The sequence below is a fragment of the Melitaea cinxia genome, chromosome 14 (genome assembly GCF_905220565.1).
Source record: "Melitaea cinxia chromosome 14, ilMelCinx1.1, whole genome shotgun sequence".
NCBI lineage: Eukaryota > Metazoa > Arthropoda > Insecta > Lepidoptera > Nymphalidae > Melitaea > Melitaea cinxia.
In genome coordinates this window covers 197,253-222,432 of record NC_059407.1, presented here as the reverse complement: position 1 = coordinate 222,432, position 25,180 = coordinate 197,253, and the positions used below count along the sequence as shown (strand labels likewise).

Sequence of the window (25,180 nt, the reverse complement as noted above, 5' to 3'; positions counted from 1 at the left end):
GGTGGGGAGATCCACAAGGACTACACAAACACCCAGACCACGGCAAACAGCTGTATGGCCAATATATATATATATATATAATTATATATTATGGCGTTTTTTAAGCAGTAAACTTCAAAAAATATCGATAAGTTAAATAAAGTAGCAACTGTACCACTCCACTGGAGCTCGGCGAGCTCACACGGGCTCAGCGTCCGAGTCCGCGTTGTCGTCGCCCTCCTCCTCCTCGTTCTGTCCGCCTGCCAGCAACACGGTACAGTTCAGTCAGACAGCACTGTTCGGGGCGACAATTGAAAGGTACCCCCGAAGTTCATGTCGTTATTCGTTCGTCTGAATATCGTTTCATATTCGGAACCATAATGGATAGAAACAATATCTTCACACATTGCTTTTTATTACTTGACGTTTAAAATTCAGAAGGCATTTTTTTTTGTTATGGGTCTATATTATATAAAAATCGTCTGTTCCTCTCTCTGTGTATGTTCCTCTCAGTATTTTTGTAAACTAACTGCGCGTGACTGTATGTGCGGTCGTGTATTTTTTTGTGTGGTCGTGCACGCGCAGTATGAGTGTGAGTGAGCGTGAGTGAGTGTGAGTGAGAGTGTGAGTCAGAATGTGAGTGAGTGTGAGTGTGAATGAGTGTGTGAATGAGTGTGAGAGTGAATGAGTGTGTGTATGTGTGAGAGAGAGAGAGAGTGAGTGTGAATGATTGTAATTGCGAGTGTGTGTATGTATATGAATTTGTGTGAGGTAGAATGAGTGAGTGTGAAGGAGTGAGTGTGACTGAGTGTGAAAAGCTAACGGCATAATTACCGTTAATTCATTCGTCTGTATATCGTTTCATATTCGGAACCATAATGGATAGAAACAATATCTTCAAACATTGCTTTTTATTACTTGATGTTTAAAATTCAGAAGGCATTTTTTTTTTGTTATGGGTCTATATTATATAAAGATCGTCTCTTCCTCTCTCTGTGTATGTTCCTCTCAGTATTTTTGTAAACTAACTGCGCGTGACTGTATGTGCGGACGTGTATTTTTTCGTGTGGTCGTGCACGCGCAGTATGAGTGTGAGTGAGCGTGAGTGAGTGTGAGTGAGAGTGTGAGTCAGAATGTGAGTGAGTGTGAGTGTGAATGAGTGGGAGTGTGAATGAGTGTGAGTGTGTGTGTGTGAGTGAGTGAGTGAGTGTGTGAGTGTGTGTGTGTGAATGAGTGTGAGTGTGAATGAGTGTGAGAGTGAATGAGTGTGTGTGTGTGAGAGAGAGAGAGAGAGAGTGAGTGTGAATGATTGTGAGTAATTGCGAGTGTGTGTATGTATATGAATTTGTGTGAGATAGAATGAGTGAGTGTGAAGGAGTGAGTGTGACTGAGTGTGAAGGATTGAGTGCGAATGTGGAGGAGTGCGTGTACTCACGCTGGCGGCGCGTGTAGTGGCGGCGCGCGGGCGGCGGGCGCTCGTCGGGCGCGTCCGTCAGCAGCGAGTTGCGGTAGGCCAGCAGCGGCGCCCACTCCTCGCCCCACTGCATGCTGGAGAAGCGCGACTCCGCGAACTGCGGGGGCAGGCTCGATAGTATTCACTCAATTCGTAAATCATAAGTTACCAGAAATCCGCATACTCTCGAAATTTTGTGACATAAATATACATATCGACAAAGCAACAGCGTGAAGAATTTAACCATATCGAGCAAATAAATATACAGAGGAATATAAAACGTTCTCCTATTTTGAAGTCCTATATAATTGAGGCTGGGCACGACAGCAAATATCCTCCAAATCTGAATTAAATCAACTGAAACATATCACAGCTTAGTAATAGTGCTTTCGAGAAGTGTTATTTCTGTGGTGAGTAAGGTGACCAGAGCTTCAGGGGGGATTGAGGGTGTAGTATTAGGAATTATGGGTGACTCTCTAACCCAACAAACAATTTGTTAACACGTAGTAAGGGTAGGGTCGGCAACGCGCTTGCGATGCGTGATACAGGTACCCGCTACGGTAATCGCTTACCGTCATATATTTGCCAACCTTGTTGTATATAAAGAACGTACCTTGAGCACGGTGCGCTTGTCCTGGCGCAGCAGCTTGCCCGAGAACTCGGCCAGCGGCTCGAGGAACAGCAGGTTGCGCGGCGCGTCGGCGGCCGCGAAGGCGATGCCGGCGCGGTGCAGCGCGGTCAGCGCCTCGCGGTTCTTCACGGCGTCCAGGCCGAACATGACGGCGAAGCGCTTGGCCAGCTCCTTGAGCTCCAGGAACTCGGGCAGCTGGCGGCCGGGCGCGGCGTGGCGCGCCAGCAGCTCGCCGTACAGCGCCTGCATGGCCAGCTGCATGCTCAGCGCGCAGCTCAGCTTGTTCATCTCGCGCGCCTTGCTCAGCGTGGCCTTGATGATGTCGCCGTAGTCGTTGTAGCACTGTTTACGTCGGGAGTTTACCTCGTATTACACTATATTACTTTGTTTCATACGATATATTATTTAATTTATAATAAACTAGCTGACCTGGCAAACTTCGTATCGCCTTATTTTTTTTCTTAAATATAATAATTACATATATCAAAACAAAATATACCCTATCTTTCAAGTTGGATCAAACTGCACACGGTGTGCAAATTTGATTAAAATCGGTTATGTAGTTTAAGAGTTCATCGCGGACCAACATTGTGACACGAGATTTATATATATTAAGATGACAGTTTCTTAAAGAGGTTTCTCGCGTTATCTGTAGAAATTTCATTCCAAATCGGTGGTAGTTTCACTATAATTCACTAAAACTAATTAAAGCTTTTATTTGTCAAATGACGTTTCAAAAGTGCTTCTGGAGTACTGAGCTTGTTCATTTTAGACTACTATTGTTATGACAATCGATATATGTAGCGAGATAGATATTCGAGTGACATTGGAAAATTAAACTCATGGCGCCATCTCTTGCTTTATACGCGACTTAAATCAGCATACTTGCCCGCCTACTTAACGCTACTCAGTGACAGCGGTTATGTGACGAAATAAAATCATAACAAATGCTATATAGTGATAATATTTTATATAATATAAATTTAGATGTATTTCATTAATTGCCACAAATTACAAATGTTATAAGCTCATGTACGTGTGTAGGAACGTACCTTGATGTAATGCTTGAAGACGTCCGCGGCGCGCCGGATGGGCGCCACGTTGTATACGATGAGCTTGCAGTACGCCGCGAGGAAGTTTCTCCTCTTGTGCAATTCCTCAATACGTCTCTCATCTTGACCGTCTGCAAGGCGTCTCACACACTTAGTATCGCTACTCTAGCATACTTCATCGTATTAAATGAAACTTAATGCCAAGCAAGGAAAACTAAAATTGCGATTCCAAGGCACCATCTCAACATAGGTTATAAAAATTATGTTTTAGTGGCATTAGCATTATGTTTCACATTAACAGTCAGCTGAAGCAAATAAAAGGCCACGAAAAACGAAAGCATCGATATTATCGACTGGTTGCTAGATATAGAGAAATGTTAGATTTACATTGTTAGACATTTAGATGAGACAGAGTACTAAGGCTGCAGTTATAAGACAGTGTTAGTAAACAATGTTAGGCAGCGGCATCGTGATACCAATCGCCCTCTAGGAACCAGTCCGATGTGCGACATTACAAGCAAATAAAGTCGAGTGTTAAACGCAAGCCGAAACTCAAAGAGACGGGCCGACTCGCCGCCGGACACTAGACGGCGTTAATAAGTCGTGAGTCATGCACCACTCTACAGAACATCTAGGGGTTGTCCATCAATCACGTGGAAGACGAAAGGGGGGGAAGTTATAAAATTCACTGAATATCACGAGCAAGAAGGGGGCTGTAATATCACGTGTACATATTTTTCATTGACCGCAACATTAATGTCTGCCAAAAATTTGTATTATAATGGGCAATTTTCCAAATTCGCATCATTCAAACAGAATACACGTGATATTCTTATCGTGTGTGTTTGTGTGTGTGTCTGTGTGTGTGTGCGCGTGTGCGCGTGAGCGCGTGTGCGCGTGTGCGCGTGTGCGCGAGCGTGTGCGCGTGTGCGCGTGTGCGCATGTGCGCGTTTGCGCGTGTGCGCGGGTGCGCGTGTGCGCGTGCGTGTGCGTGTGCGTGTGCGTGTGTGCGCGTGAGCGCGTGTGCGCGTGTGCGCGTGTGCGCGTGTGCGCGTGCGTGTGCGTGTGCGTGTGCGTGTGCGTGTTTGTGTCACCACGTGACCGACGGGCCCGCCGGCAGTGAGTCGGGCGAGTCATGCGAGCGCCGTGCCCCTTAGTAATGTCGCGGGCGCGGGCGAGACAAAAATATGCATTATAAGCGGCGCGGGCGGCATTACTAGGGCACGGGCGCCGGGGCTTACCGGGGGCGCCGCACGGAGCGAGACATGCAAGCAGACACACGTACGTTATGTCCATGTCGTTTCGCTTCCGATCATTTTTTTTGTAACAAAATAATGCATATTTTTTCTCATCGTTACAGGTCCTACTCGACTGTAGTATGGCGTTCGAGACGTTTCGCGAGGCGTGGCGGCCGCGGCGGAACGATACGAGAGAGAGTGGAAAATAGCAGATCTCTAGGAGTGACCCTTTATGAAATTAAGAGCCATTTCACAATTTTACGCTCTGCAAGTTTAGGTAAATTTAGTCGCATAAGTATAGTGTGACAACCAAAAGACCATCTTGATCATTTTCTAATGTATAATAAAAATTAATAACTATGGCTGATAAAAAGGTTAATAATTTTATACACATAATATAAATCATATAAATTACATTATTTCCAACACGGAGATCAACGACGTCAAAATATTACAATTTCGCGGATTGTTACCGATTTTTGTGAAATGGCTCTTAAGTAAAGTTTTAGTAAAGTATTAAGTAAACGTAGACGCGACCCATTCTTATTTTTTTGAGCCTTCATAATTATTTATATTCGTGACATTGACTCAAGTCAATTGGGATCACGTACAGCAGTCGATCAATATACTAAAAAGGAATTTTTACAACTATCACCATAACTCTATTTATCTCATCTGCAAGTTTTTCACTCCCATTCAAGTCTTCCACGATTTTATTTAGCTATTTAAATATAAGACCCACTTGTGATCACCCATGTTTTGTGAGTCGTGTGTATTATTATACTGGAAACGTTCTGATAGAACATATACAAGATAATATATTTAGCACGTACTTCTACAACTGATCACATAAATGCAAGAGATTTTTGTTATTGTAAATAAAATTAAAAAGAAAATCTCCAAGCAAATAAACCGGACTTTGGTCATTTTATTTGATGTCTGAAAAATGACTGCTCATCATAAATTTAATCCAAGTCAAATTCTTGGAATTTTTGTTTTTATAACCATTCAGAATATTGAATTCCCAGGGGAGATCTATGGCATGTTGTCAAACAATTCTCGTAGGATTATGTTTGAACCACTTTGTTAGCCAAAAAAAAAATGAACCAATTTGAATACTAATTTTCTACCCACCCTTGTATCATCCGCGGCATCTTTATAATTATGATATTATCATCTCAAACGTCATACTTTTATTGTTTACAAACAAACGCAGACATTTTGTTTAAAACTCGAAATTGTATGAGATAATGGTATACATTCTCAAGTATTGATGTACGATTGTATATTATGTAAAATGTCTACATGAGTTTGTTTCTATCATAAAAACAAATATTTTCGCATTGATATTTATAAATTTAAAAATTTTATAGGTTACATAAATTACTATAAAAGTTTAAGTACATATTATAAAACAAATTTTAAAAGAAACGTGACTAAACAAAATGATAATATCGACAAGAAGTACACTTTAAAATGACAAAACACATTGCAATATGAGTATAAATATAATATTAAAGTACCTCTAGAGACATCATATTTTATAATATTACTTCAATAGATAAAACTATGTGAATACTTTTTTTTTTTTTAATTTTTATCGTAAACTCAAAAGGGTCAGTAGTTTAAGAAGGTACAAGTTTATCGTATGACTCTAGAGTGGACGCAACACCCGGACGCGATCCGCAAGAGTGAGACGGCGAGTGAGCGACTCCCAGTCGGCTGCATAGTTGTAGTACATAGCGCGGGTACCGTAGTTGTACCGTAGGGCGCGCGGCGCTCGGCGAACACCAGCAGCAGGTCGCACAGGCTGACGTAGGCCTCCTCGCGCAGTACAGTACATAGTCGTAGTACATAGTGCGGGTACCGTAGTTGTGGTGCACGAAGACGACCTCCTGCACGAAGGCGTTGAGCAGGTCGCAGAGCGCGGGGTCGGGCTCGAGCGCGGGCGCGGGCGCGCGGCGCTCGGCGAACACCAGCAGCAGGTCGCACAGGCTGACGTAGGCCTCCTCGCGCAGCTCGGGCGCCGCGCCGCGCGCCGCCACGCGCCGGCACAGCGCCGCGTACGCCGCCAGCCGCTCGCCCAGCGCGCCCGCCCCGCCCGCCTCGCCGCGCTCCTCCGCCTCGTGCAGCGCCCACAGCAGCGAGTAGAAGCAGGCGCGCAGCGCGTACACCAGTGCCTGCACCGGCATGGCGGGCTCGGCCGCCGCGCCCCCGCCCTCGCCCTCGCCCTCGCCCTCGGGCGCCACGCAGCGCGGCAGGTCCTCGAACAGCGAGTCCCAGATGTTGGTGTCGTTGAGGTTGTGGCACATGTACATGATGGACACCTTGCGCAGCGAGTTGATCACGTTGAACACCTCGTCCGCGTCCGGCGTCTCCCCCTGCGGGCGCGAGCGAACATTAGCGACACCGGGCCTTTCTCGTCGATGAAACAAAACGACACAGGATAGACGCCTTCACCGTGTCCCTTTTTATTGTACATATAAAGCATGACAGAAAACTATATTGATTAGAATTTGGAACAGCCCAACTGGTGAAATATTTCACCCTTACAAATGAGCACGGCTAAGTATCAGTTCCGATTCTGTGTTTGTGTGGTGAATAGCCAAACCAGAGCTCCTACAACAGATCAGGGAGCAGGTCGGCGCCACGCTCACTCGGGCCACAGCCGCCGCCACTCAGTACAACAGAACAGCACAGTACAGTTGAGCTGGGAGCACGCACCCCCTCGACGAGGCTGCGGTAGTCGTCGATGGCCTCCTTGTAGCGGTTGACGCACGTGTCGGTGACGGTGGCGCGCGCCACGTTGCAGCGCGTGTACACGGCGTGCTGCTCGCTGCACAGCACCTCCAGCGTGCGCCCGCACGTCTCCAGCACCTCGGCCTCCGTCTGCACCTTCACGATCTCGCGGATCTTGTTCAGCAGCAGCGTCAGGTTCTGGGGAATACGGCACACTAGGAAACACCTCATGCAGGTTACAAACATCACAGCTAATTAATACAGCTTTCGAGCAGTGTTTTTTCCTGTGGCGAGTGAGGTCATCTCTTAGAGTAGATTGAGAGTAGAGTTCGCAACGCACGCGTGCATAAGCTACAGTAATCGCCGACCATCAGGTGAGCTTATTTGGCAATCTAGCCGTATTGTCAAAGACCGAACTTAGGACACATAAAAAGTGTACGCACGCCCTCCTGTCGCTGCGTGGTGTAGAGCTCCAGATCGAAGTACTGCGGAATGGCCACCAGATTGGTGAGCTTCTCGGGGTCGGCGCCGAACTTGTCCAACAACGCCGGCAGAGTCACCATGAAGTGCGTCGTCATCTTGGCGCGGTCGTCGCTCACCATCTAGAACATTTTATTACCAATTATTGACTTTGATACAAAAAAATCGTCTAATGAATATAATATCTCTCACTTGCAAAGAAGTGATAGATTGAAAGCAACTTCAACAAATAAACCTAAATCACAAATAAGACCAAATCGAAAAAGCTACCACGACTGACATCAAACATACAGACAAATTGAGTCAGGTAGCTTTCATCAGCGGCAGTAGTATCTGAAAGGTAGGCATAGACTACACTGTACAGTATGCTGCGACTGCCCCAGACGGAAATCATAAAATCATAGACAATGTACTAGTTGTGGTCTTTATTGAACACTCTAAAAATATATGTAAAATGAATCGTCAGAGTATAATAATTGACACGGTTTATAAACAATGGCATATGCACAGATTCACTCGGACCGCATCCGTATACGCGCACGGCGAGGCGTACCTTGGCCTGCTCCTTGGACATGACGTGGTGGTGCTTGCGCGAGGCGCCGCGGCCGACGGGCGGCTCGCCCGTGCTCGCCTGCCGCACGCAGCACACCATCAGCTCGATCAGCGACGACTCCTGCGCACGCGCACGCTCGCCGACGGCGCGGAGGGGACGGGCGGGGGACGGGGCGGAGACAGGGGGGAGGGGGAATAAATTATTTATTTATAGAACACCAACAAAGTATACACCGAATTTCATGTAGATATACAATAACAGTAGAGTCTGAGTGTAACTTTAATTATAGGTGATAACTACATTAAATTTGAGTAACATACACTAATAACACACATAAATAACATACATATGACAAGAACTTAAGATAGTATTATACAGTTAAATTAACTACATTAAAAGATTGAACAAAAGAAATCAAAATATTAAAAAGAAATTATTCGGTTTTACGTTGGTACATGAATACGTTTTATTTCATTATCATTGTCTTTTATTTAATATATGTCGGACCCGACCGAAAAGGAATCACAAAATCGATATACCCAGTAAAAAGTTATAAGGAAACATAAAAAAAAAAACAAAAATAAATACAGTCAAATTATGAATCAAATTTTGACATCAATTAAAAATATGAAAATGTTACATACTTGTCTATTGTCGAGAGCCTCCTCGCCTGGCCCCGCTTCTTCCAGCAATAAATCAGTCATGCACTCCCAATCTTTCATCATGGGATTTGATTCTATTAACGAATCCACGAGGTAAGCGCCATGTTCGTGAAGCTGTAAGCGCAATAGACATTTTAAATTGAAGTAAACAGTCCTCTCGTCACTGGTTAATTATTTACTAATCAGGATTTCCAGAATCAAGTTCACACAGGTTTACAATCATATTTAAATAAACATTAGGACTACGATACAGGAACATGGAACATGAAATATGTTCCAGATCCTTTTCCAGATTACCAACGTACGTAAGATACTGGGACAATCGCAACAGCGACGCAGCTCCGACTCTAACCGTGTGTTAGAGTCGGAGCTGCGGCGGAGCGGCTATATGACGTGCGGCAGTGGGCACGCACCTCCGACTCGATGAAGAACTGCACGAGGTCGCGCACCAGCGGCGTGCTGGGCAGGCGCTGCTTGCCGCGGAACAGGCGCACGTTGAGGAACACACGTATATGACGTGCGGCAGTGGGCACGCACCTCCGACTCGATGAAGAACTGCACGAGGTCGCGCACCAGCGGCGTGCTGGGCAGGCGCTGCTTGCCGCGGAACAGGCGCACGTTGAGGAACACACGTATATGACGTGCGGCAGTGGGCACGCACCTCCGACTCGATGAAGAACTGCACGAGGTCGCGCACCAGCGGCGTGCTGGGCAGGCGCTGCTTGCCGCGGAACAGGCGCACGTTGAGGAACACACGTATATGACGTGCGGCAGTGGGCACGCACCTCCGACTCGATGAAGAACTGCACGAGGTCGCGCACCAGCGGCGTGCTGGGCAGGCGCTGCTTGCCGCGGAACAGGCGCACGTTGAGGAACACACGTATATGACGTGCGGCAGTGGGCACGCACCTCCGACTCGATGAAGAACTGCACGAGGTCGCGCACCAGCGGCGTGCTGGGCAGGCGCTGCTTGCCGCGGAACAGGCGCACGTTGAGGAACACACGTATATGACGTGCGGCAGTGGGCACGCACCTCCGACTCGATGAAGAACTGCACGAGGTCGCGCACCAGCGGCGTGCTGGGCAGGCGCTGCTTGCCGCGGAACAGGCGCACGTTGAGGAACACACGTATATGACGTGCGGCAGTGGGCACGCACCTCCGACTCGATGAAGAACTGCACGAGGTCGCGCACCAGCGGCGTGCTGGGCAGGCGCTGCTTGCCGCGGAACAGGCGCACGTTGAGGAACACACGTATATGACGTGCGGCAGTGGGCACGCACCTCCGACTCGATGAAGAACTGCACGAGGTCGCGCACCAGCGGCGTGCTGGGCAGGCGCTGCTTGCCGCGGAACAGGCGCACGTTGAGGAACACACGTATATGACGTGCGGCAGTGGGCACGCACCTCCGACTCGATGAAGAACTGCACGAGGTCGCGCACCAGCGGCGTGCTGGGCAGGCGCTGCTTGCCGCGGAACAGGCGCACGTTGAGGAACACACGTATATGACGTGCGGCAGTGGGCACGCACCTCCGACTCGATGAAGAACTGCACGAGGTCGCGCACCAGCGGCGTGCTGGGCAGGCGCTGCTTGCCGCGGAACAGGCGCACGTTGAGGAACACACGTATATGACGTGCGGCAGTGGGCACGCACCTCCGACTCGATGAAGAACTGCACGAGGTCGCGCACCAGCGGCGTGCTGGGCAGGCGCTGCTTGCCGCGGAACAGGCGCACGTTGAGGAACACACGTATATGACGTGCGGCAGTGGGCACGCACCTCCGACTCGATGAAGAACTGCACGAGGTCGCGCACCAGCGGCGTGCTGGGCAGGCGCTGCTTGCCGCGGAACAGGCGCACGTTGAGGAACACACGTATATGACGTGCGGCAGTGGGCACGCACCTCCGACTCGATGAAGAACTGCACGAGGTCGCGCACCAGCGGCGTGCTGGGCAGGCGCTGCTTGCCGCGGAACAGGCGCACGTTGAGGAACACACGTATATGACGTGCGGCAGTGGGCACGCACCTCCGACTCGATGAAGAACTGCACGAGGTCGCGCACCAGCGGCGTGCTGGGCAGGCGCTGCTTGCCGCGGAACAGGCGCACGTTGAGGAACACACGTATATGACGTGCGGCAGTGGGCACGCACCTCCGACTCGATGAAGAACTGCACGAGGTCGCGCACCAGCGGCGTGCTGGGCAGGCGCTGCTTGCCGCGGAACAGGCGCACGTTGAGGAACACACGTATATGACGTGCGGCAGTGGGCACGCACCTCCGACTCGATGAAGAACTGCACGAGGTCGCGCACCAGCGGCGTGCTGGGCAGGCGCTGCTTGCCGCGGAACAGGCGCACGTTGAGGAACACACGTATATGACGTGCGGCAGTGGGCACGCACCTCCGACTCGATGAAGAACTGCACGAGGTCGCGCACCAGCGGCGTGCTGGGCAGGCGCTGCTTGCCGCGGAACAGGCGCACGTTGAGGAACACACGTATATGACGTGCGGCAGTGGGCACGCACCTCCGACTCGATGAAGAACTGCACGAGGTCGCGCACCAGCGGCGTGCTGGGCAGGCGCTGCTTGCCGCGGAACAGGCGCACGTTGAGGAACACACGTATATGACGTGCGGCAGTGGGCACGCACCTCCGACTCGATGAAGAACTGCACGAGGTCGCGCACCAGCGGCGTGCTGGGCAGGCGCTGCTTGCCGCGGAACAGGCGCACGTTGAGGAACACACGTATATGACGTGCGGCAGTGGGCACGCACCTCCGACTCGATGAAGAACTGCACGAGGTCGCGCACCAGCGGCGTGCTGGGCAGGCGCTGCTTGCCGCGGCGCGAGCGCGCGGGCGGCGCCGCGTCGTCGGCGCGGAACAGGCGCACGTTGAGGAACTCGCCCGCCGCCGCCGCCACGCCGCGGCACGACGAGTACACCAGCTCGTACACGTTCTCGCAGTCCTTGTCCGTCAGCACGTCGGGGTGCATCCTGGCGCGGACGGAGCAGAGATGTGACTTAGTGGAGATACGTTTCGAATACTACTATAGGGGCAACTAAAGAACGTCAGTCGTCTGGTCTAAAGCACACTCGCTGTTTTTCGTTATACTCACTTCTGTAAGAAAGAGAACCGAACGATGTATACGAATGTCTGTAATCACATCAGCCTAATACAGTCCACTGCTGGGCACAGGCTTCCACAAGATTTCGCCAAAAATGGCGTGAACTCATGTGTTCTGCCCATAGTCACCACGCTGGGTAAACGGGTCGCGACCCGCAAGGCTGGCTTTGTCGCACCGAACACGTTGCTGCCCATCTTCGGTCTGTGTTTTTGAAAGCCAGCAGTTGGATGGATATCCCGCCATCGGTCGGCTTTTTAAGTTCCAAGGTGATAGTGGAACCGTGTTATCCCTTAGTCGCCTCTTACGACACCCACGGCAACAGAGGTGACTATAGCCTTATGGCTATAGCTCTTCCCGTGGGTGTCGTTCTTACTGCCGTAACCACACAGCAAAATGTACATATTAGGCGTGACGGACTCACTTGAGTATCGCAATAACGAGTTTCACGGCGTGCACGGCGACCTCAGTCTCCTTGTCGAGCGACATGGACACGATGCGATCCTTGAACTTAGACGTGAACAGCTCCAACTTGCCCTTGAGCTCTTCACACTCGTACAGCGGTTGCAGAGCTTGTAGGCATCGTAAGCGAACTTCACCCACCTGAAATAAAAAAATTACAGAATTTATAAGACCTTACAAAATATAAATTAAATAACATTTTTTTAAATTTTATCACTTCAGCCTATAATATTCCACTGCTAGGAATCTTTCTCAATGTAGGAGATAGATCAGAGCTTAATTCACCACACTGCTGCAATACGGGTTGGCGGATATATTCCTTACTGAGTAATGATCCCTTCAAATGACGGCTTAACGTGCTCTCCGAGGCACAGTGGGGAGACCCACAAGGACTGCACAAACACCCAGACCACAGCAAACATCTGTATGGCCAATACAAATGTTGTCAAGTGTGGATCAAACCCATAACTGCCAACTGTTGCGCCAAGGCATCGTCATTAAAATTTTATAATTACATTCAAATATCAATATATAGAGAAAGATATGTAAAATGATGCTCATGATAGCGAAATAGTTGCTATTTTAAAAGAATAGGTCATAGACAATAATTATATTAAGTACTTACTTTATCGTGGAGAGTCCATCCAATGTATTTAAGATACAAGTCGTCTAGAAAATGTGCGGGGAACTTCTCCATCCAGATACCTATTTCTGACATTGTGATAGACCTTATGTCAGGTAAAGTATCCCTGTATACAAAATAATAAAATAATTAGTACATAGTAAATAATCAGCTTACTAGAAACCCACTGATGAGAAAGGGAGTTTCGTCATATTATTGCCGCACTGCTGCTGACCCTATCAATAAACAATTATGTTACTGTCTGAATAGCCAACAGTCGATTGAGCCACCTTAGCAAATAACCCCCATCCACAGGAAACATGTAAGTAATGATCGTAACGTACCTGTAGCGGTGCACGAAGACGGACTTGAACATGTAGGAGAGCATGTTCTTGATCTCCTCCATGTTCTCCTCCAGCTCCTGCCGCTTGGCCACCAGCACCTCGAGCCGCTCGCTGGCGCGTTTGTCGCGCGCCTTCAGCCGCTCCGCCTCGTACTGGCGCAGGCAGTTGTCGCAGTTCACGCTCGTGAGCAGCGCCACGTCTACCAGCGCCGTCATCAGCTTCATCACTGACATTGTAACAATACATATTATTTATAGACATGCTTCGAACATGCTGGCAGAAGATCGCACAAAGTGGAGGAGCATTCGTTGGAAGGCAGACCCTAGCAATAACGCCGGGATTAGTAACGCATAGTAGACAAGATTTGTATAAAAGGGAAATTTAAAAATATCAAAACATTCACAAAAAAAAATGCATGCGTATAAAGTATACATGTCAAAAGTGACAAACTTCTTTGGCAAACTACTTTTTGAATCTGCTTTATATTTATACAAAATCTAAAGCTTTAGATTTCCGTTCCAGCACCATCTAGTTAGTTTGCAATGTAATACTCTCGATATTAATGTAACAATCTTTGTAGTTTCTATTGTACACACTAGGTGGCTCTGTTGTTCGACAAAAACGTTGCACATCTTCGTGATGCTAATATTATTATTATTATTGTTTCATCTGTAAAAAAAATTACCCTCATGCGCCTAAAGAAGTTTCACTTCAAAAAAATATGGTTACAGGAAGTTTTAGGGTGAGCTACTTTAATTTAAGTAATAAAGAGAAACATTTAAAAAATATATATATTTAAAAAAGTTACCAGCAAGTGTAGCGGTATGCCTGAATGCCCTCACTTGTGAATCTGATAGACCAGTGAGCAAGGAGATGATGTTGTCCATCAGGTACTGGTCATATATGATAGAGTACTGACACATCTTCACCAGGGTCTGAATGAATTCACAGAAGTTAGAGCGGAACTTCTTCCAAGTCTGTCCTGTCATGATCAGAGGATATTCCCCACTTTCCTATAAAAAAATTAATACATGTTAAGTTTTCATAAAAAATAACATAATGGTGTCATTTATATACTTTAATATTACTTTAATAATATTACTTTAATGTAAATAAATAAAAATGATATATATTAGGGGCCATCCATAAATAACATCACACGTTAAGGGAGAGTAGGGGTAGATGAAGTGTGACATTGTGTGACTAAGGTGAGGAGGGGTCAAAAATTTTGTGAAAATTTATGTAAAATGTAAATTATAAATCTAATATATAAAATTTTCAGGTCACTGTATTAGGGGCCAAACTCCTCCAAAACGGCTCTTATGACAATTTTTATGCATATTTGGTAGGTCTAAGAATCAGTGGTAAACTATTTTTTTAAACTCCTAAGTTAGGAGACCCACCACAAAATATTTTTTAAAATTTATTTGCAAATTATTTTATAATGATTTGGCGTTGAGAAATATAATTGCAACTCTCAATTTTCACCTCCTACCACCAACCTCTATTTATAATAATGTTTAACGGTAAAACAAAGTTTGCCGGGTCAGCTAAACATATATAATACATTTTTATATATAGATGTATAGGTTACACCCAGACTCAGGGTGGGAATTGAACCCCAGCCCCTGGAGAAGAAAGCAGTAAAATTGCGCTAACGTTCTAGTAATATAATATGTCCTTTTATGAGATTAAGTTTATATCTAAAATTACTGTATCATTTAAATAAATTATTATATATTAACAATATATGAAATCCACCTCATCAAACTCCTGTGTCATTTTCTTGATGATAAGGGTGTGGTCCATCTGTGCCATGTCAGGTGTGACCTTACCACGGCAGCCTGACGAGTTTATGAAAAATTGCATCAACTGCACCAGTGCACTCTCACGATTGCTCTTGTATTCCTCTATCCACATGTCCACTACTTGCTGCAAAAAACAGATATTTTACAAAGTTGAGTTGGTACAGGATATCATTTTACTGTAACAATAATTTAATTTTACCAGTAACTAACACTAGAACATATTTAATTTACATTTAAAAAGATGTTTTCAATTTAAAAATTGACTCCGTTGTTGATATAAATTCCAAGTGATAGATTATAATCACTAATTAAAATCAAGGATATTACAATGAAACTTCAGCAACAGATATTTGAATAATCAGTTTTAAGAGAATAACTGCAGAATTCCTGTCAACTTTTCTCTACTGAATCTATTATATATTCTGAATCAGTGGTAGCTAGGCTTCAGCCTGTAATATCCTACTGCTGGGCAAAGGACTCTTAAAAAGAAAAGAATAAATATTAAGAAAAAATTATCAGAACTCACATTTATAGCAGTTTTATTGAAGCGAAGAATATTGTAAAGACTATTTTCATCATCTCCAGGCAATAGAACAGGTGGGGGCGAGTACGCTGGCGGAGGAGCAGCGCCTCTGCCGCGGCCTCGTCCTCTGCCGCCACGCCCGCGCCTGCGCAGTGGCGGTGGAGGTGGAGACTCAGCCAACCTTCCCACGTAGCCACCATCACCACCGCGACCTCTGCTTCGTGTGATTCGTTTAGTGGGCGCTGGTGAAGGTGATCTCGTCTCTTCCTCGTGCTGATCCTCACTTTCTTCTCTACCAGCAACCGTTGTTGTAGAATTCGCGACAGCACCCACATTAAACCCTGAGTAACTAGGAGTTTCTGGTTCATGTACCGATTGTCCTCCATAATCCGTCATGGGAGTCGCGGGAGTCATAGGATTGACATACTCCGGAGGAGGATCATCCATTCGGATGCGTTTCCCGCCTCGCCGATGCATTTTGATGTTTACTTTTTATCACTAACTCACAACACTAGACACTTGAAATACGCATTTATAATAGCTTTTATCAAAATCATTATTCTCTAAGAACCTTGTTTTAATTCAAGAACAGAAGTCTGTAAGTGATATTGATCCAATCAAGAAACATAATCAATACTCAATCTAGTACATATAACGAAACAAACGAGACGACGCGACATAATCTTGTGAAACAGAGAACGCTATATATAATAGATACGAAGTCGCACCGCTTCTGAAAGAGATAAAAGCGTGACAGCTACAACATGGCGGTAACAACTGCGACCATAGATGAAAAAATATCATGATATACCACAGATTATGAAATGAAGTTATCCTATGCTTATCAATCCTTCCGTGTTGCTCTTTGCTATGTACTTATGTAGTACCTAGCTAAAATTAAAATGCAACAAAAACTTCTATTTTAAAGTAAAACTTCTTTACGCACGCTTAATTGAGGAGTAAGCTGGTGAATGCGTGATGAGAAAGTTACGAAAAGTGTTATCAGATGAAGCGAACGGAAGTTGAGGGGGTGATATGTTAGATAGTTACTTCAGCCGTGTGGTCTAAGCATAAAGACTCTAAAGCAGACTCGTTTTTTTTTTATTATTAAATACAAATTCTATTTTAAATTTTTATTGCTTAAATTACGCGAGAGTCTCGTAAACAAGAAATTCGTAGCTGATGTCGAAATATCGAGCTCCGCAAAATGAAAATAAAAAACATGGTAAATATCCCGTTTTTGAATAATTCTAGAAATAAAAATAACCATGTTAATTTAAAACCGTACATTTTAATTTTCTCTTATTGCATTTATGCAATTTAATAATTAAATTAATAAAGTTTATAAATTAGAAAATAGAAATATTGAAATACGGAAATACTACGTATATCTTTTTTTCATATTGCAATTATCAGTAATGGCTGAAGTCTAAAGAGCTGTCACATTTCTGATCGAATGAATTTTTGATACACTAACTTCGTCTTTTTTCCATACAAAACAATAAAATGGCCAAGAAAACTTATGATCTGTTATTTAAACTGCTTCTTATTGGTGATTCTGGTGTTGGAAAAACTTGTATATTGTTTAGGTTTTCAGATAACCACTTCACAACGACGTTTATTTCCACTATTGGTATGAAACTTAAACATCTTTGTATTTTCTTTCTCTAGTTTTTATTGAAAGATTGATATTTAATGTTATTTAAAATACTCCTCATGAATTTAACCCTTTTTATTGTGCTATTTTACAACGCAATTTGTGACACAAATTTCCTTTTGCAAATATATTTTTAAGAAATTTTACCTTTTTTTAAAGTACCTTAAAACGTTCAATCAAAAATTCTATTATTACAGGTATAGATTTTAAAATTAAGACAGTAGAACTTCGTGGTAAAAAAATCAAACTCCAAATCTGGGATACAGCAGGACAAGAGAGGTTCCACACCATCACCACCTCGTACTACCGCGGCGCGATGGGCATCATGTTGGTTTACGATATAACGAACGAGAAAACATTTGATGACATCGTCAAGTGGTTAAGAAATATAGACGAGGTTCGTTTGATACAGACACTTGTATTTTGACATACAGGAGCAGTGGTGTAGATAAAATGTAATAGACCCACATCATAAGCCTCATTAATTGTTTTTATTATGAAATACAAATGGAAGGCTATTTTTTGAAAAATTATACTGTAGCTCCTGTGGATACTTAGAAATCTTTGCTTTATACAAAAGACTTTCCAAAAATCACTGTTATTTGTTAAATTTTGTCCGTAGCATGCAAACGAGGATGTTGAAAAGATGATCCTGGGCAACAAGTGCGATATGGAGGAGAAACGAGTTGTAAGCAAAGAGAGAGGAGAAGCTGTAAGTTGGTTTTTTACTGTAACACTAGGATTAATTAACTTTTAACTAGAGTATTAAAATTAGGATGACTCAACAGTATTCAGGCCATTCCAGCTTCCGATGAGGCCAGGAATATTTATAACATAATTGGTGGTGACATGGTCACTGTGTGACAAAATTTTTTTTTTTTTCTCAATAAAGAATAAAAATATAAAAACTAGAGTAAAGATCATACGTAAGATTACAAATACATACAATACTGTACGTAATCATAAATCGCCACACCTTCAACATAAAAAAAATGAAATTAATAATAGAAACTCGTAATAATTAACAATGAATACAGTTTTGTATACTAAAGTGACTCAGTCATTATCCAGTGGAGCTATTTTTAACACGTGTAATATTTGTTTAACTTTAGACCTTAAACAGATAGCTGGGAGGTGTATTTTAGTGTGAAATAAATTTCTGTCTGAACACAATAAACACAGTTAAGTTAATTAACTGATCAACAATTTTAAACAACTATCTGTTGTTTTAACATTTCATGCATTCTTATTTTAATGATTATTTCAAGTTGTTACGATAACCAATTAATGTTTATAATTTAATTATAAAATGTATATCATTTTTAAATTTATAAATAAAGTTAGTATTATAATCTACGTGGGGCACTTGTCTATATTGCTCATAATTCCCAAGCTTCCCATCCCCATCCATTCCGTTCCCATCTGAGGAACTACCTCAACCCTATAAGAGATCACGCCTAAATAATACTGTTTGAAAGTCATGGTGTGTTCCTGTGTTGAATAAGGTTATCCAGAGGAGGGTTGATGTGTTTGCGATTCTTTTGATGTTTAAGAAGTGTATAGGCTATATATAAAAATCTTATAGGAAATCTTATTCATTATAGATCACATGTATATGTGTAGCGTAGCAATTGCTATAAACAATAGTATAATTATTGTAATTTGAACTTCTTCTGGAAATGTTTTCATATAGTGTTTCAATCAAATAAAGATTTGAACTGCCAAGTTTAAGAGTGGTAATACTACAAATTAAGAGCTTATAATGTGTTTGTTTCTATAATTGTCATATAAAATAAAACACAAAGTTTCAAAGTATGATCTAGATTTTTTTATTGCCTCTTCCAATTGAAAAAGTTTTTTTCTTTTGGAAAGTGTTATAGAAAAACTTGTAAGCCATTCTCTATATCAATATATGATGATATGCTGATGCTGTCACGTCGCCTGTCTGTAGTGTGGTATATCTATACATCTTGTTAAAAAAGTGTCCTGAAATATGACTAGTGCTGTATCCCATGTATCTGATCAATAAAAATATCTTATTTTTAGAGTTTTTAGGTTACGATTGGGTAGTGTATAAGTAACTAGCTAAATAGCTAACTAATAAGTAACTAGCCGAGGGGCTCGTTAACGCTTAGCTACAACATCGATCGCGCATATAACATTCCAGATAGCACACGAGCACGGCATCAGGTTCATGGAGACGTCGGCCAAGTCGAACATCAACATCGACCGCGCGTTCTCGGAGCTGGCGGAGGCGATCCTGGACAAGTCTGCGGGGCGCGAGGCGGACGCGGACCACGCGCGCATCGCCGTCGAGCGCCGGCCTTCGCGCGCGCCGCCCGCGCGCGCCTGCTGCTCCTAGGCGCGTCGCTGACGCCCGCCACCGCTGTCATCTGTCATCTGTCATCCGTCATCTGTCCCCGCGCTGCCGCCGCGCACCGGCTAGTGGCGCCGAGTGTTCTATACGAGAATTTTTAATCTGTTGCAAAATAGAATGGTTTCCAAATTTTCAAAACAGATTAAATATTTCGTTGCGTTTCATGATTTATCAAAATTCGAATTTTTAATTCTGTTTTTATCCAATCCTCATAGAAAGTAACTGTCAAAATCATTTTAATTTCGAATGCTTTTTTATTTCAATCAATCTCATTAAAACCATCTGAATAGTATAAAATATTTCATCTATTTTAGTTTATGTAAAGAAAATTCAAAACGAGGTGACTAAATGACGGTCGGCGCAGACTCGTATCCATCGTCACCGTTCCCCAATTATTGTCAGTTATCGTAATGTAAGTCAAAGCGACGCATAAGAGATTACATTTAAGACTAACTTTTAACAGCCGTTCATTTATTGATGTGTAGTCGTGAGATGTGATGGCAATTATTTTTATTTATTCTATGTATATAACCCTTTCGGATGTAGATAAAATGATTCGTCTCAGTGTGTGGCTTTTGTATCGTGTCGACGACCGCTGCGCTTCGGAACTTACGCCTTCGAGTTGTCGCAGTCCAGCTCACAAGTGTGGTCACTCTAGTCGCCGCACCGTTCTATGTGTCGCTACACTCCGCCGACTCACAACTAGCGCGGGCTTAGAGCTTTATAGTTGTAGTCGGTCTTTTTCAACTTAATTCCTCGCTTTTCACATAATACGTGTTATTTATTTGTTAATCTCGTCGATCTTAACTTTGTCTAGAGTGGAGCTCTGTACTGGTACGTTGGCGACCTTAGTGCCATCTCGCTCGCCGTAGGAGGAGATACAATTCTTGTGCAATAAATCTCCACAACGACTGTTGAGATAAATGTGTTCAACAAAGTAATAGCTAATGAAACACTTATTTTTTCTTAAAATGTCAGCTTATCTTGAATTGACATTGTCAAGCTATGTTAAGAAGCGGTTAATAAACACTTAGTTTATTTATTAAACCTCTCCTTACCTGTAGTTGATACATTTACTGTGTACAAAAGTTTTGAGGCTGGAATGTGTAGTGTTCGAGCAGTGACCCTGGAGTGTCGCTGACTTGACACACATACAAACACCCAAATCACCTTACTATATGTACACACAGCTAGCTATGAACAGCGACATATCCGCGGAAGCAATAGCGATACTTTAATTTTTATAGCCAATATTTGTGGCACCTTTTTTAATACTACGCTATATCTTACATGTAATCATAGTTTAATTTAGTGATCGCTCCTAAGAACCGCGCTTTATCCGTGTACTTGGGCGAGTACTTAACTGTTGAACTTTCTTTCGATGTCTAGTTCCCCGCAGCGAGGACGATTCGCTAAATTAAACTAACGATATTTAGGTAATCGTTTAAGTGAACTTATACTTTATTGTAATGTACGTTGATGGATAATGAATAAATTACAATTTTATCGTACGGTGTATGTGTCTCGTCGGTTTTTACCCGCTTTTATAAATAAACATCGGCATTGTATATTATGTTCATAATAAACAACCTATGGTAAATGATTGTTTTATTTGACCTCAATTGAATTTTCCATCTTCGTTTGTGCATGCAAAAACATCAAGCTTTGTAACTTTCTATGGGGGATATTATTTTAAACAAGCACGTATTGAAGATTAAACTGTCTAATAGATGAACAATTGAACATACATATCTATGTTATATCAAAAATTATTATAATCTTGAATTATTGCAGGTTATTAGTGTTCATATTTTTTAAAATACAGCATATTAAAACGAACTGTGTAGGTATTATTGGTAATATTTGCATATACGAGGGCAAATTAAATCGTATTTTTTTTTTTTATGAAAATGACATTAGCTATTATTAGCTCCAAGTTACGATTAAATTTAAATGGATGTCTATTTCGCAAGGTTGGTCTCACAATGACCGATTTTTTATATATCATGTTAAAAATAATACATAGGGCGTTGAATATAAGTGTACAGTCGTAAAGGTTATCGCTCGGTCACGAGTAGAATTACTATCATGAAGCTGCGACCCGCAGGCAGAACCGATTCGACAATGGACTGGACCAAGTGCCTCGTAGTGTTTTGTTTTTATCACTTGATACTGGTGACATCAACGGAACGTAAGTATTTTTGAAAAAAAAAAAATGAGAATAAGTGTATTTTTATGATGACGTTACATCTAAAACGATACTTCATTTACTAGGTATATTAGGAATAAATGACATCAGTATAGTAGCAATGTTTGTTGTTCCACAAAAAAATATTGCGATGTGGACGTAACAAATTAAATAAATGACCCAATTATAAAAGTTCATATTTAAAAAAGCGCGTGTGTCAGTTCTGACTCGCGAATGGAGTTTACTCCATAAAAACTATTACCGTTATATTTAAAAACTAGCTGTACCCGTGCGAGTAATTCGCACTTAATAAGTATAATAACTATATCACTTTACAGAATTGTAAAAAAGTATTTATACGCGAATTGATTTGAAATTGAACAAAAAATTTACCGACCGTCAGATGGCAGCATTGCTGTATTGTGTGTCAGTGTATATCTGTATATATAATTTGGATAAATAATTAATTTATAAAAACAAAAGCAATAATATTTTTTTTAGTTGTTGATGCCGGTAGAGCAAGCAATTATCTATAAAATGGTATATAATTTATGTGGAGTAATTGTTAAATAATACTGTTTTCAAGCAGTATTGTGTTCCTGTTGGTGAGTAAGGTGACCAGAGCTCCTGGGGGGATTGGGGATTGGGTCGGTAACGCGCTAGCGATGCTTCTGGTGTTGCAGGCGTCTATAAGCTAAGGTAATCGCGTACCATCAGGTGAGCCGTACGCTTGTTTGCTAACCTAATAACATAAAAAAAAAGGTTTTTTTTTAAAAAAAGGGAGGCAAACATCTTAATCTTAGCGTATTTAATATCTGTGATATATTTAGCTCTTCCTCGCAGGAGACTTTGTGCGGTATAACGTATGTATGAAACGTCACACACGATTTCACTACATAGTTTTTTTTCCACACAAAAGGAGTAAATACCAATTATAGGCGTTTCCGTCGTAGAAAGTAGCAATTTTTCATGAAATCTGCCGATTCAAAGTGTATCTAACCACCACATAACCCGCTCGCGCCAGCGCCATGCGTGATCGACCTGCAGTGCGCGGAGTGCGTGCCGGCCAACATGCCGCTGGTGTCGGCGCTGGCGGCGGCGCACGGCGACGAGCTGCAGCTGTGGTGCGGCGCGGGCCGCCTGCTGGCCTACCCGCTGCGCTCGCGCCTGGCCGCGCGCTGCGAGGCGGGCCGCTACCGCGTGGCGCTGGACGGCTCGCTGCGGCACCTGCTGGAGCTCGGCTGCCAGGAGAGCGTCTTCGAGGACGTGCTGCACTCGGTACGCCGTCCTCCACTCTACGATTTACTCGACGGCGCACTTTGTAGTGACTCCACTTTTTGCTCAGGGGGTCGTGGACTCTATTCTCTATTCCCGCCCCGAGTCTGGGTGTAATACATTTATATATATAAATTTCGTGTCATAGTGTTTGTTCGGGATAAACTCCCGAAACTACTGAACCGAACCTGAATTTTTCCACAGATATGACTTTGTCCAACTTAAAACGCCTTAGTGCAGCGGTAACAGCACTGGCTGTTGCGCTTGCGATCGCGGGCTCGATATCGCATGTGACAAACATTTGTATTGACCATATAGATGTTTGCCGTAGTCTGGGCGTTTGTACTTGTGTATTGTGTTCCCAGACGCCCGACAAAGGAGAAAATCCTACTGGGGTCGTTGAGCGTGAAGCGCTTATTTGTTTATTTAAAATATAAGCTATATTTTGTTTTGAATAATGCAACCACGATATTCTTATTTGTTTCTTGAAAAAAAAAATAGCCATATCAGTCGGCTGTTACCTATAAAACAAGCATTAAACTGTACACCTTATAGGAACAGACGACCGTGTATAACTTATAGATATTTAATTAATTCAATGCGCCGTTAAACTTGAAGAGTCCATTTTATGCACTAGGTGGAATACTGCTCCCCGCCGCTGGCAGGCCGTGCCTACCAGCTCCAGGAGGAAAACTCTAGCGTCCGACACTTGGCCACGCTCTGTTTTGACGAGGACCGCGGCGTCGCGACGTTTGCTCGCGTCAGCAACGCACCCGCCAATACCCTGCGCCTCGCGCCGCATTCCGACCGCCACGCGCCGCTGACACTTTTCGGCAACTTCAACAGTATGTTCGACTCTAACACGAGACACGTCGCCGACAAGCTGTACTCGGATGACGTCCGGATGAACAGACGCTTGCACGAGCTGTTCAAGTACGACAAGTTCTCGTTCGCGGACCAGACGCTCACCGCCGCCGGACTGCTCTCCGGACAATACTTCGACGACCAGAACGCACGCGTTGCAGACTTCGTCTCGAACAAGGTGGCCGTGTGGAAGAGCGTCGCGACCGGAAACCTCGAACACATGCAACGTGACGTCGCCAAGTTCCTGAAGATGTCGCGGCCGCACGCTACGGTGGACGTGTACGCGGGCACGCACGGTAACATGTCGCTGCGGACGGGGCACACCCGGAAGGAGGTTTACCTGCGTGCGGAGCGGTTCCCGGTTCCCAAGTATATCTGGACGGTGATTCTGGACCGAGCAGCGAAGCGCGGGCTCGCACTGGTAGTGCTGAATGACCCGTTCGTATCGGTGAGTGAGATCCGCGAGACGGTGTTCTGCGAGAGCGCGTGTGCGCGGGTATCGTGGCTGTCTGTACTGCGTCGCCAGCGCAACTACGAGAGTCCACTGTACGGGCTCGCATTCTGCTGCGATGTGCATAACTTCGCGGCCGTCGTGCAAGAGTTCCCTAACGCGCTGCTCGCCGACGTGCGGCCGGGGCACGAGGGCATGCTCACCGAGTTGAACACGTAATGTCACGTCAAATGAACACCGATATTCAAACCTTTTTTCCCACACCTGCTGGTTGTATATAAATTATATTGAACATTAATTGTATAAGTATGGAAAGCGTTAGCAATATGGAATATAGCTTACAGGTATATATTTTCTACGTCAAGGTTTATGGTGACAATAATAGATCATAGTGCATATCAATTAATGATTGTTGTACAAATTTAGCACTTTCAAAGCAGCATCAGGAATGATGAACATTATATTTGCTACTGTCACCAGATTCTCAAAAAAAAAGCACTTTTATAAGAAAATAAAAGTGTGTCTCAGTTCCGACGTACGACTGGAGTTTACTCCTTCAGATCGACTGTAAATAGTCACAAAAAGGCTTACTAGGTGAAGAAAAAGATTAATACCATATCAAATAGTAAATAAACGAATCGAATAACACCATCTATCAGAATCCAATAGGGTTCCGATGATGATCCAAGATGATATTAACAAAAA

At 44.0% G+C, this 25,180-nt stretch overlaps 3 protein-coding genes across 3 annotated transcripts; 2 read left to right on the top strand and 1 right to left on the bottom strand.

The window, feature by feature from the left end:
• Positions 1–156: 156 nt before the first annotated feature.
• On the bottom strand, positions 157–16,168 carry LOC123659671 (cohesin subunit SA-1). The gene is made up of 16 exons (XM_045594868.1): positions 15,667–16,168; positions 15,094–15,264; positions 14,141–14,345; positions 13,333–13,558; positions 12,992–13,115; positions 12,329–12,507; positions 11,557–11,776; positions 8,770–8,901; positions 8,126–8,245; positions 7,536–7,694; positions 7,078–7,290; positions 6,221–6,734; positions 3,116–3,246; positions 2,046–2,405; positions 1,415–1,550; positions 157–239 (listed from the first exon to the last, which is right to left on the bottom strand). The coding sequence occupies exons 1-16, from the start codon at positions 16,138–16,140 to the stop codon at positions 178–180; spliced, it is 3,426 nt and encodes a 1,141-aa protein (XP_045450824.1). The 5' UTR covers positions 16,141–16,168; the 3' UTR covers positions 157–177.
• A 928-nt stretch (positions 16,169–17,096) lies between these two features.
• Positions 17,097–21,297, top strand: LOC123659764 (ras-related protein Rab-10). The gene is made up of 4 exons (XM_045594942.1): positions 17,097–17,296; positions 17,518–17,717; positions 17,943–18,032; positions 19,488–21,297. Exons 1-4 carry the CDS (start codon positions 17,170–17,172, stop codon positions 19,680–19,682), a joined length of 612 nt encoding a protein of 203 aa, XP_045450898.1. The 5' UTR covers positions 17,097–17,169; the 3' UTR covers positions 19,683–21,297.
• Positions 21,298–21,821: 524 nt separating this feature from the next.
• Positions 21,822–25,001, top strand: LOC123659807. Its single transcript, XM_045594977.1, has 3 exons — positions 21,822–21,888; positions 22,910–23,163; positions 23,798–25,001. Exons 1-3 carry the CDS (start codon positions 21,822–21,824, stop codon positions 24,692–24,694), a joined length of 1,218 nt encoding a protein of 405 aa, XP_045450933.1. The 3' UTR covers positions 24,695–25,001.
• Positions 25,002–25,180: the final 179 nt, after the last annotated feature.

What these genes read in the sequence shown, in the direction of transcription:
- LOC123659671 (XM_045594868.1), bottom strand. Translation starts at nt 16,140, where the DNA reads ATGCATCGGCGAGGCGGGAAACGCATCCGAATGGATGATCCTCCTCCG. An exon ending in GCATACCGCTACACTTGCTG is followed by an intron (nt 13,559 to 14,140) that starts GTAACTTTTTTA and finishes TTACAATGTCAG; the next exon opens with TGATGAAGCTGATGACGGCG. An exon ending in CCACTACACGCGCCGCCAGC is followed by an intron (nt 240 to 1,414) that starts GTGAGTACACGC and finishes TGTTGCTGGCAG; the next exon opens with GCGGACAGAACGAGGAGGAG.
- LOC123659764 (XM_045594942.1), top strand. Translation starts at nt 17,170, where the DNA reads ATGGCCAAGAAAACTTATGATCTGTTATTTAAACTGCTTCTTATTGGT. An exon ending in GACGTTTATTTCCACTATTG is followed by an intron (nt 17,297 to 17,517) that starts GTATGAAACTTA and finishes CTATTATTACAG; the next exon opens with GTATAGATTTTAAAATTAAG. An exon ending in GGTTAAGAAATATAGACGAG is followed by an intron (nt 17,718 to 17,942) that starts GTTCGTTTGATA and finishes TTTTGTCCGTAG; the next exon opens with CATGCAAACGAGGATGTTGA.
- LOC123659807 (XM_045594977.1), top strand. Translation starts at nt 21,822, where the DNA reads ATGGACTGGACCAAGTGCCTCGTAGTGTTTTGTTTTTATCACTTGATA. An exon ending in ACTGGTGACATCAACGGAAC is followed by an intron (nt 21,889 to 22,909) that starts GTAAGTATTTTT and finishes CGCTCGCGCCAG; the next exon opens with CGCCATGCGTGATCGACCTG. An exon ending in TCGAGGACGTGCTGCACTCG is followed by an intron (nt 23,164 to 23,797) that starts GTACGCCGTCCT and finishes TTTATGCACTAG; the next exon opens with GTGGAATACTGCTCCCCGCC.